This window comes from Cannabis sativa, chromosome 1, assembly GCF_029168945.1.
Source record: "Cannabis sativa cultivar Pink pepper isolate KNU-18-1 chromosome 1, ASM2916894v1, whole genome shotgun sequence".
Lineage (NCBI taxonomy): Eukaryota > Viridiplantae > Streptophyta > Magnoliopsida > Rosales > Cannabaceae > Cannabis > Cannabis sativa.
The window spans coordinates 23,272,227-23,284,175 of record NC_083601.1 but is presented as its reverse complement, the minus strand read 5'-3'; the positions used below and the strand labels follow the sequence as shown (position 1 = coordinate 23,284,175).

Genomic DNA, 11,949 nt, shown 5'->3' with positions numbered 1-11,949 from the left:
TAATAATAATTTAGAAGAAAAAATGAGGAAATTACATTGTACACCCATTTGTTTTAATTTTTTTTACCTCTATTTTCATATTTTTTTTTAGATATATCTACTTTTATGGATGATATCTCCATTAGACCCCTTAGGTTATGTAAATTATATGCTAAACTTAAGTAGAGAGTGAAAGTATATTAAGCAATCTACTTAAAAAAAAGTAAGTATATTTTAATGAAAAAATAATATAAAGATATTTTTGATTAATGAATAAAAAAAAATGTATATTTCAACTTATCCCAGAAAAAACACTTTAAATCGGCCCAATCCATGAAATTATGGGCTTTTAGAATAAAACAAGGCCCAACTTTTGTCAGGTCCCCCACTGGCCACCGGCCTCCTCCAACTCCAACTGGTTCTCTAATATTACCCTTGCAATTTCTTTCTTTTTCTTTTTATTTTTTTTATCTGATGATTTCACTCCGATCAATTCATAAACATATACACTATTCAGAGCTAGTATATTCAGAAGGAGAAGGAAGAATAATTCAATTTCAGAATTAGGAATGAAGTATAGATGTGTGGAGTGCGGCAATGGAATGAAATCCCTCTTCGTTCAATACTCTCCCGGCAATATCAGACTCATGAAATGCGTTAGTAAATTGAACTAAACCCTTTTCTTTCTTCTTTATTATTATTATTCTTCTTCTTTATTTTGATGTAATTATATTTTTCTTTTTACCAGGAGAATTGTAAAGCAGTTGGGGATGAATACATTGAATGCGAAATCATGGTAATTTAAATACACCCATTTCGCTTTCTTAGTCAAATTTTGAAGTTCAACATTTTTAAGTTTTCCTTTTATTGGTGGAGGGTTGGCAGATTGTTGTTATTGATTTGATTCTTCACAAGCCCAAAGCTTATAGACATTTACTCTACAATGTGTTAGACCCACAGGCTCTCAATTTGCAGGTATAGTTAGTTTCTGCTTCAAATTCTTTTGCTTGACCGATCAATTAGAGTGTGTCTAACTCTGATGTCTTTCAGGGTTTATTGTGGAAATGCAGTTTTGGTTTTCTTCTATTGGATGCTTGTATCCATTCCTCTCCTGATTTTTTTATTTACTTTTTTAATGTGATACAGTACATAATATATGAATATAAATAAGTGCCTTAACACCCCTGAAGATAGGAGTTTGTTAATATGTAGAAGCAAAGAAGAATGGAGTTTGTCCACAAGCATTGATTCTTTCATTTGGACATGTCAAAAGGTTGGGACTTTTTATTTTGATTGCAATTAAGTTTTATGATTTCTTATGTTTTCATCTTCTTCATATTAAAGAATGTATAAATGAACAGATTATGTGAACTCTTTTCCTTCTGCTCGTTGTAGATATTGTTGGATGTATTTCTTGGAAACCTCATGTTTTTTTCTACCTTTGTACTTGCCATGAGGATTTTTTTGGGTACATGGTTTGGATCCCTCAGGTAAAATTTCTTCAAAGCTTATATACAAAAATCATGTCCAAAAATAGCAGCAGGAATTTTTCTTAGGTATAATTGAGGGCTGATATTTCTTTCAATGGAAAGTATAGTTTTCATTATTAAGCATTATTCAGTTATATAGTGGGAATGGTGATGAAAGAGGGCATTAAAGGGACCGTTCTCTGTTGCACATACTTATTCAGCCACCTGCATTGTATAATTTGATCTATTGTTTCAGCAGTTACAAAGACATTTTGCTTGCAATTCTCATCTCAAGTTACTTCAAGTTGTGTCTCTTAGCTATGATGGTATGGTTTGACGATCTCTCATCCTTCCTAGTCGAACACTTATCTAAAATAGTACCAAGTTTAAGCTCAAAGTTGAACTCTAATTAAAGCTTGTCTTCTGCAGGTCTGGGAATTTCCGTCTTCTGCGGTTTACATCATTGATTTGTATGTCTTCTCATCCAACACAGTAGCACTAAAAGGTTAGTGATATTATTATCAGTTCATTTCTGTCTAGAGATTATTGAACAATCTGATTTGTTGAGTTTTACGGCGATATATTTGTCATGCTCCTGGTGGTTGATTTACTCTTCTTGTTTTGGGGTGAAACAGTGATCTCAAAGTCACCCACAAGTAGATGTGTATTGACCTGTTTCAGTGCACATTTGATGAAGTTTTTTATCACACAAAGCTGGAGTTGAAAACTTTATGATTTTAGGACATTTGATGTGTAATTTTCTATCTTCTTGTCAAAACTTCAATTGCCAATATAGTCTTTTAACTTACAATCAATGATGGTTCAGGGCTATATATGGTCAAATCCCTTTTTGACTCTTGCCATTCTACAAAAATGCATACCTCAATTATATATTTATATTGTCAACCTGAAGAATTCTTAAGTGTTTTTTAGAATTCTCATACCAGGAATGTTGCGTCTTAAGGAACTCTTAATATAACCCAATTAATTACACTTTCAACTATGCTTGCAGTTTGGATGGATGATTCAACAGCACGCCATTTAAAAGTAGACAAATTCAAATATATCTCCCAAAATAGCATCAGCTCAACCTTACATATGTAATCAGTAAACATTAAAGTACATTACACGATTGAATTGCATCAAAATCTTGGATTGAGAAAAATGAAAGAATGCTAATTTAAATGAAGGTCTTAGACATTTCTTCATTGCATGTAGTAGAATCTTAAGTGCAGTAAACGCCCATTAACGATTCCTTTTCTTCTGCACAATTTTAACACCTCTGTGTAACACCAATTCCAGAACGAAGCTGTTTGCATTGAACAATTATTGTCATAAAATGATCTTCAATTTTTTTTTCAACAAGTTGCTGCTTTCAACCTTCATCTAATTTTTTCACTCAGAGGCTAGACTGAGACTGCAATAGGATGAAATTAATGAAGTCTCGAAGCCAAAATTAAATGATCAAGAAACATAACGTTGTTATAGCAACCCTATTCTAACACATCAAACAGGGGTGGTGGCGCAGTTGGCTAGCGCGTAGGTCTCATAGCTTCGAGTGATCCTGAGGTCGAGAGTTCGAGCCTCTCTCACCCCAAAGTTTTTTAATATTGTTATTATTATTGTCCCTAATATACTAGTATTATATTTCACATTTTCCAATTATTTTAGCTTTTGCTCTAATTATATGTAATGGTACCACACTTTGATTAATGTATGAATGGTTGTGGAAAGTAAATAAATAAAACTTTACTACTAGAAAAAGAAGTCACTAACAATATTACAATACCATTCAAAAAAACAATATTACAATAAATAAGTATTTTGACCTTTAAATTTTGGTTAAAAAATTAAATTTACTTCCTAAATTATTATTGATGTTAATATTTTTGTTAAGAGTATCTCCAAAAGTAGTATCTTTTAAGAATGATAATAATTTATACATCATCTAAAAATATAATATTTTATTTTATCTATTTTCCACATCATTTTTAGTACTTACTTCTAAAAACACTCTAATGTATAACACTCTTTAAAAATGCTATAATTGTGATCTCACACATTATTATTTAATATAGGGGCTTTTTCATTTTTACACTTCAAAACAATTTCTTTTTCTTTTTTTTTTTTTTTTTTTTTTTTTTTTTTTGCATTTTTACGAAATTCTACATAGAAACTCCTATTGCAACTAACGTTGTAACCTAAATTGCAACAAAAAATCGTATAGAAACTCTTATTACAACTAGCGCTGCAATCACTTTAGAAACCCAAACCGTAAATTAAAAAAAAAAATTAAAAAAATAGTATATGGGGTAATTCCCCTTTAATATATATCCTAATTTTTAATTACAATAATTTTTGGGAAATTTACACCATTTACTAACTTTTTTATTTTTATTTCAAAATTATACCGTGACACGGTAATCTTAACGTTTTTACTGTTTTTTTTTTTAATTTCGACAGTATACTGCCTTGGTTCAAATTGTGTATGCTATTGTTTTGTTTTTTTTTTTTTGACTGATTGGGACATGGGCTGTCACAAAAGTGACAAGTTATTTTTTATTTTTTATTTTAATGAATGTAAAAATTATTATTTATTATTTTTAATATTTAATAATTATTATTTTGATTAAAATGTTGATGGAATGTGAATTGTCACAAAAGTGACATGTTTTACTTTTTCTTTTATTTAAATAGATTTAAAAATCTCACCCCCATGTCTCACTGTTCATCTTCTTCTTCATCTTTATCTTCTAGCTTTTTACATAAATCTCACCCCCATGTTCTAATATTCATCTTCTTCTTCTATTTTTTTTTTCAGGAACTTATTGTGAAGTGAGTGGTTTCTATTTTTTTTTTTCAAATTTGTAGAGTTTTTTTTTTTTTTTTTTTATAATTTTTTATCTAAAACTTCCCTATACATTTCCCACTTTTTTTGTTGGAATTCTTCTATAAATATTGTCTTTCCTCATTAACAATGGTTGTTAACCGATCTTCCTCCCCTGTTGCCAAAAAGTCCCCAAAACAACCTCAGAAAAATAAAATTCGAGCATCAATGGACAAGAAGAGTTTGAAAGATAATCCTCCTATCCATACTTCCACAGTTCATGCTAAAAGAAAACTAGGTTCTGATACTTCCGACTCTGATTTTGAGTTTGAGCCAAAGTTTCAAAGTCTCCCAAATCTGATAAGGTTTTTTTTTTCTATTGATCTTGTGTTATTTTAAGGTTTTTTTCAAGTTAATCATATTTCCTATTTCTCTTTTTTTTTTTGCATGTTTTTTTTCTTTGTTAGTCCTATTTTATAGTTTTCTGTTTGTTTGACTCTGTGTCTTGTTGTTGTTTGGGTTTTATTTTGTTAACTCTTAGGGAAAGGGTAAATACCAAGTGAAGATTGTTTAATCAACTGATCTGTTTGAAGACATAATTAGGAAAAGGGTTGTTGAGGTGTGTCATTTTATTATTTTAGTTTTAATATTTTTTTATGCTTATTTTTTATGTTCTTTATTTATTTTTTTTTTGTTGTTGTTGTTTTAGTTTTGTTTTAGTAGTGTTTTCTTATATTTTTTTATAGGATTGGGAATCCAAGTACACCCGATCGGAATACTACCATTCCAGAGTTTTCTTATACTTGTTTTTTATGTTCTTTATTTTTTTTTTGTGTTGTTTTAGTAGTGTTTTCTTAATTTTTTTTTTATAGGATTGTCACATTCTCTTGAAATAATTATGTTCTTTTTCCCATTGTCCATTGCTCTTTATGAGAACTGGTATAGATTCCATATCCTGTCATTTTTTTACAATATTTCATTTACGTGACTTTTTTTTTCATATTAAAACAACAGTAAAATAACACTACAAAACAGTAATTTGTTGTTGATTTGGTAATTTTGTCTCTTTGCCAGATTTTATGGTTTTTTTTTTTTTTGTTTCTATGATTCCGGTGTTGATTTGTCCGTCCCCAACCACGAAGAAGAGGTGCCATTTGTGTTTTGTTACTGTTTACAGTATAAAAGTAAATATATTGGGCCTGGGCAGTATAAAAGAAATAAAAATGGGCTTGGACAGTAAAAATGTAAAGTTTGCCGTGTCCCAATATTTTTGAAAACATTTGGTAAAAAAGCAGTATTTTTGTAAGTTTCCCTACTTTTTTAGCTTCAATTTTTTATTAAAAAAAAAATAAATAACATCAATGCCACAACATAGTATCCATGCAAATTTTTAAAATAACATCATTTTTCTCCAATGGTATAGTATCTCAATATTTTGTTACATAATATGTCCACCTCACCAAACATTTTATCATTAGAAATGCTCTAAGCTATAACCGTTAAATAATTATTACCTTTTTCCCTCAAATTATAATTATTATTACGATTTTGACAAGGGAAATTTAATTTTCTATACTTAAAAACCTTTAAATTTTTTTCCCTAAATGCATACTTAATAATATTAGTCATATATGACCACATTCCTAATATCCCACAAATACCCCTCCACGCAACCCCTCTCTCTCTTCCTCTTTCTCAAATCGACCAAAAAAAAAAAAAAAAAAACCCGGGGTCCGATGGTCGGACCATGGGGTCCGATACCCCATGGTCCGACCATCGGACCAAGCCCCCCTCTTCCTCTCTCTTAAACCGAACAAAAAAAAGAAAAAAAGAAACCCAGGGGTCTGATGGGTCGGACCCACCCATCGGGCCCCATGGTCCGACCATCGGACCCCTGGGTTTCTTTTCTTTTTTTTTTTGTTCGTTTTGAGAGAGAGGAAGAGAGCCGATGGGGTGGTGGTGGTGCGTTTGGGTGGTCCGAGAGAGGGGGGCTGGGTCGGAGGTGGTGGTGCGGTGATTTGTTGCAGGCCGGTTGGGTCTTCGTGGAGGGTTCGGCCGGTTGGGTCTTCGTGGAGGGTTGGGTGGTCCGAGAGAGGGGGGCTGCGTGGAGGGTTGGGGCAGTCGGTGAGTGGGTGGGTGATGATGGTTGGGGGGCTGCGTGGAGGGTTGGGGCAGTCGGCCATAGATGCAGAGAGAGTTTGAGGGAGGAGAGAGAAAGTGTTTGAGTTATGAGAGGGGTATTTTTGGAGTTTTAAAAAAAGTGGCATATTTTTTGTAGTTTAAAATGTATTGGTTTAAGAAATTGTTTTTAAATTTTTTTAAGTATAGAAAATCAAATTTCCCTTTTGCCGATTATAAAAATTCACGAAATATAATAATGATCATATTTTAGATGGTAAAATTTCTTAACAAAAATCTAATATTTCACTAACGTTTTAACAAAACTTTACTAATAAAAAACAAATTATTACTAATATTTAACAAAACAAAACAAAAAAAAAATATTTAACATTACTAATAATTCAAAAAGCACGTTAAGATTTAAGAAGCAAATTATTTACTTGTTTATTGAAATGAAATATTATAGTATATGTTGTATTAGTTAATATGAAATTTGAGTTTCACGTCCCAAATTCCTCAATCAACACGATATCATCCTTATTTACACTTCCTTGATTAACAGTAACAATATCAATCATATGTTCAACAAAGCAAACTTAATTGTCCCAAATAGACTAGTATTATATTTAACATTTCCCAATTATTTTAGCTTTTGCTCTTGTTATATAGTTAAAATAGCCACGAATTAATTGAAACTCATAAAACTTAACATTTTCGACTTGCCCACATCCATCAAAAATAAAATAGTCGACAAAGTTAAATTTGAGAAAATTTAAATGAAGAAAAAACCACTAAGGAGACCAAAGATAACATAAACAAACAATAATATTTACATACATAATGATTAGAGAGTACATAATATTATACAAAACAAAGTCTGCATGTTGCAGTGAAATTTAAGGAATACTCATCTAAATAAGGATATAAAGCCATTCCAATTTTCACTACTCCCATGTATTACAGCTCAAAATACTCATCACTTGGTAAAGTAAGATTTGATAAATCTCACCTTTCAATTGTGTCAGTGAAACTGAAAACCAGTAATGTTGTAGTGCTGCATCAACACACATGAAGTAGGATTTGACACCATATACGGCGGTGATGAAATGTCACATTTTTATACCCTAATAAGAGCAGCATTGTAATACCCTTTACCTTTAAACTATTAATAATAATAAAAATACTAATTCAAAGAAAAGAATTCATTGTTTTGCTGAGTTATAGTACCACCAGCTTCAGCAAACATGATTGCAGAAACCAAACTTTGCCCTTGAATACATGGAATAAGTATATTCCAGAGTAGAGTAAAACTACATATCAAGATGGATTCTGCTTCCACGAGGTGAAGAAACTCTGACAAGAACCTTGCTAAATTCAAGTGCTCCAAAATTTGCCACTTTGAGCCTTTCTGAAACACTGAACAGAAACAGGGTGTTCTGCAGCTTCTTTGGCCTGCTAAGACAAATCATAAGGGTTTATTAAGACAACCCGGAACGTACTAATTACATACAAAGTTTCAGTCATTAAGTGTGAGTTTCTTACCTTATTTCCACTTTCCAGACATTACCGCAGACAATCTGCGGCTAGATCATTGACCTTTAAGAGGAAAAGAGCCTGACAGTCTCATGCTCCTCCTGAGAAGTCTCCAATTCCTTAAAGAACACTTCACGAGTATTCGACTGTTGAAGAGTCTGACAAGGCAAGGGGACACTCATTTGGCTTCTCAAGTAGGCTGTACTTAGAAAATCAACCTCTCCTTTATTCAGAGAATATTCTTACTCTAACAGGGAGTTGAATTTCAGAGCCTTCTTCAGGCCAGTCTTGACTGCAATTTTACTCAGAGGGCAAGTCTTCGGAAAAACTGCTACTACTTTATAGTAATTGTCTTAGGATGTACTACGCAAAAGATTTTGTTTTACTGAAAGGCATTTACTTGGGAGGATAGTAAAGAAGAAGTTGACTAGATGCTTAGTAAATAGGATTAACTAATGATTACAAAAGGATTGGAGAGCTATAAGCAAATGCTGCTAAACATGGATTAACAAATCCGCCTCGAGGCATTTTCTTACCCATCTAAGGTTTACATAGATATGGATGATGCCTCTACTGGCTGACTTAACCACGCAATCTTATTATGCTGAGCTCTATGGGGTCGTATGGCCAGATCACAATGCTAAAGCAAAGGATAGGCAACATATTTGGTTGGAAGCCGCGCCTTGGTACGTTAAGGGCAAGCATTCCAATTTTGTTTCCAAGGATTGAAACTAGAGAAGATAATGTAGTGGCTGATAAGTAGGCATACTGTAGATAAATCTTAAAAGATATTTTGAGTGATAAGTTGGTTTTGATAGTGCTGGCTACACGAGGTGTAATAAGAGTAAGAGATTGAAGAAATGGGACTGTAAGAAGTGTGGCTTTGTAGAATTTGGTTGACTAGGTTTCAACTTTAGAGTTTGTAAAGACTAAAATCTTCCTGCTATTTTGTAGGATAAGAAAATGAACTTAGAAAGAGGAAAAAAGAAAAAGGTCCATAGAAGAATATCATTACAACTACTTGATATCCTCCTACGGGGCTCATTAGCCATTGGATTAACCATCCAATGACTAATAAGCATATCTCTCTACCTGCTTATTGACTTCTTCAGTTTGTACGTGACGCAAATCTAGACACGACCATATATCCCCTAAGCCTAAGGGGGGATGACCAACACTCAAATCTGGCAATTCCCCCCAGTACTTATTTAATTCATCTGCAGCTCCAGATGGAGTTGGCATGTCCTTATCAAATGGAGAACTCCACGCCTGCTCCATGAAGTTGGAATGTGGTGAGTATATTGGCGAATTATTGTCATAACAATGATCCTACAATTTATTGAATTATAAACAATTGGATTCACTTATTATGATTGATAGGAACACTTAAATATTAGCAAATGTAGAGAAGAGCAAATGCAAATTCTTACCACCGGGATTACAACAGATGATGATGGAATTTCAAAATCAGATGTAGCTGGTAGTCGACAACTCGCACCATTATCATATTTTACCTGAAATCATAGATTAGAACAAGAAGATGTTAAAGCATGTTAAACCAGACATGATTCATGCGAATAAGCCAATTTGATAAGAAAGAGCATTGTTTTTTCTTACAAATGGGTCATTATCAGCAACTGCCCATGGATTTTCAGAATCAGAAGTGGTTTTGCCACTTATTTCACAAGTTTCTCCATATGAAACTTGCATATCATCATCATTGTCGAGCATGAATCTCAACGCTTGTTCTAGGAAGTTGGCATCTGGAGAGGGAATTGGCGAGATTGGTGGATGATTCACTTCCCCCAGGCCCTCCTAAAGTTAGGAATTAATAATGCTCAGGTTTATAATCATAATTCATAGTAAAATGTAGAAAAGGGAATTGACTATTCTTACCTCTGGAAATACAGAAGATACATCTGAATTCCGCCTTTTTCTCTGGGGATCGCACATCAAGCGACAAATAACACAGGTTGGCTTCTGCATATTTTTGAATAAAAAAAAAGGCATACTTTCATGTGGTGGAAAGGTTTATCATTCAATGTCAATTTTAATGGCACAGCCTCCTCCTCCAACTCCAACCCCACAAATGACATTTCGAAAAAGATTCATACACATGCATGGACAGAGCAAGAGGGAGTATATATATAATAATGAGATGCAACAGCAAAGGAATTTAGACCTGATCTTTCAGATTAATATGGGGTTGAGGATAATAATACTCGTGTATGACCCAATCGGTGCGTTTACGACCTTTGTAGAAGACTAAATTCCTTTTCATTCCAGTACAACCTTTGGCTTTGCGTTCTTCACCGGTTCTCTTCCAATACCCTGTTTTGGTGCTCCTTTTTACTTGCTTACTATTTTTCGAGTACTTATAATCGAGACGACACAAGAACCACCACTCGTAAATATCCGACTTCAACATTGATTTAGCTGAGTTTATTGCCCAGAAACACACCAACAAAATACTGAATTCAGTACAGCAATACCCATAATCTCAAAACCCAGAACATGAATCATATACAATTGTGAACATAATGCCCAGAAAAAAAAAAAAAAGAAAAAAAGAACAGAACACTGTATCTATATGTATATGTGTGTATGTACATACCGGGTAGTTCCCAAGGCTCCCAGTTGCAGACATCGATCTCGGCAATGTAATCATCGAGTTTGGATCTCTCTCCATCAATCTTGAGCTTCAAGTGTGCAATGAGCTCAGTATCAGTGGGGTTGAACCTGTGGTACTTGGACATTGGTGATGACAGTGGGTTGTTACTTAATTTTCTCATCATCATCTTCTTCTTCAGAGATTACAGCAAACTTAGTACTACTAATTAGTGGTGATGATGATGAAGAAGAAGAATAAAAACAAATTTATAAGAACTCAGGCGGACATGGGAGTTGATCAGTTTGAGTATGGGTTTGGGTGAAGGAAAGAATGAAGAGGAGTGGATTATTTAAAGAGAAGAGAACAGGTTGACCAGCCTACTTTTCAATTTCATCAGGCAACAACTTCGTCAAGACGTTGTCTTCTTTACGTATAAGCCTTTGACACGTGTCTACTGAATGCCACGTAGGATGAAATGAGCTCAACACACACACTTGTTCGATTCACTTGTCACTGTTTCACGTTTTCTTCGTAGGTACTTCCTTTTATTTTACTTATTTGAAAGAGGAAACAAGAAAATTCATTTCGAAATTTAATCAATTGTTGCAAATTCTTCGTGGAATGTAATAATTGTTATGTATTATACATAAAAATATTGCTAATTTCCTTTCAGTTCTTGTATACGTAAAAGTCATTAAACTTATTACTGAGTGCATTCGAATGGGACGGGTCCTACCATGAGCCATGAGGTCACTTTTTTAGGAGATAAGGTCGTAATGAAAACTCGTTTAGTTGTTCCAGAAACTTCCACAGAACAGAATTAGATTAGTTGTGTATCTGATAAAAGAGAGAGAGAGAGAGATTGGAGAGAAAATGAAATCTAGAATGTTCGCCAAAGTGCATTGAGACTACTTATTTAGCAAGCACCCTCCATCAATATTTATCTGAATTCTATATTCTATACTGTTCATAAGCATCAACCAATCCATACGTAATACAACTGAATTGAAGTGTTTGTTGGAAATATTGTGAATATTTTAACAAAATATATAAGTGTCTTAGTGTGTGTGAGTTGGAAAGAGTCCCACATGGGATATGAACCCTCATTGACAAGGGTATAAAGAGTGCAACTTTGGCATTTGGGTTTGGGCCCCAAGGGGTACCCAGTTTTGTGCGAATGGGTGAGGACACACACACTTGACCCACCACACACGCGCGCGCGCCGTCCGATCCGGGCCGGGTTTGGTTTGGTTGGTGTGGTGTGGTGTGACACAATATTATTTTTTACAGAAAAATTATTTAATAAAATAATTATTTTTTATTTATTAATTTAATTAAGAAACGTGTTTAATTAAACTGATTACTTAGTCGTATCAGTTAATGGGACACGTTCAAAGGACCAACTCACC

General features: G+C 33.5%; 2 protein-coding genes and 1 non-coding gene across 13 annotated transcripts; 2 read left to right on the top strand and 1 right to left on the bottom strand.

The window, feature by feature from the left end:
- Positions 1-361: 361 nt before the first annotated feature.
- LOC115704904 (protein ARV 2) lies at positions 362-3,212 on the top strand. 8 transcript variants are annotated; one of them, XM_030632117.2, is made up of 9 exons: positions 362-635; positions 728-775; positions 856-954; positions 1,030-1,075; positions 1,170-1,252; positions 1,375-1,469; positions 1,705-1,774; positions 1,878-1,953; positions 2,461-3,212. In XM_030632117.2, exons 1-9 carry the CDS (start codon positions 549-551, stop codon positions 2,550-2,552), a joined length of 696 nt encoding a protein of 231 aa, XP_030487977.2. In that variant the 5' UTR covers positions 362-548; the 3' UTR covers positions 2,553-3,212. The 8 variants fall into 8 exon arrangements, with proteins under 8 accessions (XP_030487977.2, XP_030487978.2, XP_030487980.2 ...); XM_030632118.2 differs by having other exon boundaries at positions 368-635; positions 1,708-1,774; XM_030632120.2 differs by having other exon boundaries at positions 371-635; positions 865-954.
- On the top strand, positions 2,962-3,045 carry TRNAM-CAU (transfer RNA methionine (anticodon CAU)). The gene is given in 2 exon segments: positions 2,962-2,999; positions 3,010-3,045. It is a non-coding gene; the product is annotated as a tRNA-Met (tRNA).
- Positions 3,213-7,203: 3,991 nt separating the features above from the next.
- Positions 7,204-10,998, bottom strand: LOC115704732 (NAC domain-containing protein 14-like). 4 transcript variants are annotated; one of them, XM_061106092.1, is made up of 7 exons: positions 10,544-10,998; positions 10,112-10,365; positions 9,826-9,909; positions 9,547-9,744; positions 9,360-9,443; positions 7,939-9,198; positions 7,204-7,851 (listed from the first exon to the last, which is right to left on the bottom strand). In XM_061106092.1, exons 1-6 carry the CDS (start codon positions 10,725-10,727, stop codon positions 9,001-9,003), a joined length of 1,002 nt encoding a protein of 333 aa, XP_060962075.1. In that variant the 5' UTR covers positions 10,728-10,998; the 3' UTR covers positions 7,204-7,851; positions 7,939-9,000. The 4 variants fall into 4 exon arrangements, with proteins under 4 accessions (XP_060962075.1, XP_030487800.2, XP_030487799.2 ...); XM_030631940.2 differs by having other exon boundaries at positions 7,204-7,848; XM_030631939.2 differs by having other exon boundaries at positions 7,939-9,258; positions 10,544-10,995.
- Between the last annotated feature and the right edge of the window lie 951 nt (positions 10,999-11,949).